The sequence below is a fragment of the Emiliania huxleyi genome (assembly GCF_000372725.1).
Source record: "Emiliania huxleyi CCMP1516 unplaced genomic scaffold EMIHUscaffold_9252, whole genome shotgun sequence".
NCBI classification, from domain to species: domain Eukaryota; phylum Haptophyta; order Isochrysidales; family Noelaerhabdaceae; genus Emiliania; species Emiliania huxleyi.
Genome location: NW_005195115.1, coordinates 1 through 1,192, shown reverse-complemented (window position 1 = coordinate 1,192; position 1,192 = coordinate 1). Strand labels below are relative to the sequence as shown.

General features: G+C 61.3%; 1 protein-coding gene across 1 annotated transcript; it reads left to right on the top strand.

Moving 5' to 3' along the window:
* Positions 1-777: 777 nt before the first annotated feature.
* Positions 778-1,189, top strand: EMIHUDRAFT_125345 (hypothetical protein; the record flags this gene model as incomplete). The annotated part of the gene is made up of 1 exon (XM_005757145.1): positions 778-1,189. A coding segment is annotated over one exon (412 nt), but the record flags the coding sequence as incomplete, so codon positions are not given.
* Positions 1,190-1,192: the final 3 nt, after the last annotated feature.

Here is a 1,192-nt window from a genome sequence, read left to right as displayed (position 1 = left end):
TTACCGGGTCTCTGATCATTGGAGAGCGGCAATGGTCGCGCCGCCCTCGACTCAAGGGGCTGCCTTCCACCCGTAGCTGCTCAGGCCGGGGGAGGGGGAGAGGCCTCCTGTTCCTCGCGGAACGTGCGCGGGCCGACCCCTAGGCGGCCGGCTCCGATTGAGGTTTTAGGTATGTTGTTGAGGTAGTTCGTGGAGAGGAAAGTGTGGGCGGGTCATGGCACGCATTTTCATATGCAGGGCTTCAAGCCGACGCGTGCAAGAATTCTTGGTCTGATGTACTCGTGGGGCGCGCGCTTCTTTGTATAAATAAATAAATACAACGGACACGCCAAACGAGGGGTGGGAGAAGCGCGCTTCTTTGTGTCAGCACGGAGTTTTGTTGTAACATTCTTTCAAGCCGGTGATAGTACTAGCACGCGCCAGTTCGCACCTGTGTCGAGCCTGTGTGCTGTGAGGGGAGTTGTCTTGTTTAAAGGCCAAGGTAGGCCGCCTATTGAAATCGCCCGAAGCGCTAGCGCTTCGCTAGCGCAAGCTCGCACGGCCTCTCACGCTCCGCTGCTGCCCTCTTGGCGGCTCTCCGCCCGCCAGCTCGACCAACTCGACCGCCGAGAGGCTGGGCTTGGCCGGCGAAGATTTCGGGGACGTGACCACAACTCGGGCAGCGACAGCGCGCTTGAGCTTAGCTTGTCCGACACCCCTCAAAATCGGGGTCTTTTCAATAGGGCCCACCTTGGCCTTTAAATTCTTTCAAGCTTGCTACAGCGCAAGAACGCCGACATGATGCTGTCCGCCCTCAGCACCCTCGCGGCGCCCGCGGAGCACGAGATCTCCTCCCTCCCGGGCTGGGGCGGCCCGCTTCCGAGCCGCATGTACTCTGGCTACATCGACGTGGGCGCTGCCGCCAAGCAGCCCATGCCGATGCACGTCCACTACGTATTTATCGAGAAAGAGGAGCAGCTGGACGCGGGCGCCGATCCCACGATCCTCTGGACCAATGGCGGCCCGGGCGCCTCGTCCATGTTTGGCCTGCTCGCGGAGCTCGGCCCACTCCTCCTCAACGAGAACTCGCTCTCCACCCCAGACTTCAAGAGGACGGGAGTACCCACCCTCTTCTCGAACCCACACGCGTGGACCAGGCTCGGCTCGGTCGTGATGTTTGACTGGCCGCCGCCGGTCGGCTTCTCGTACTGTG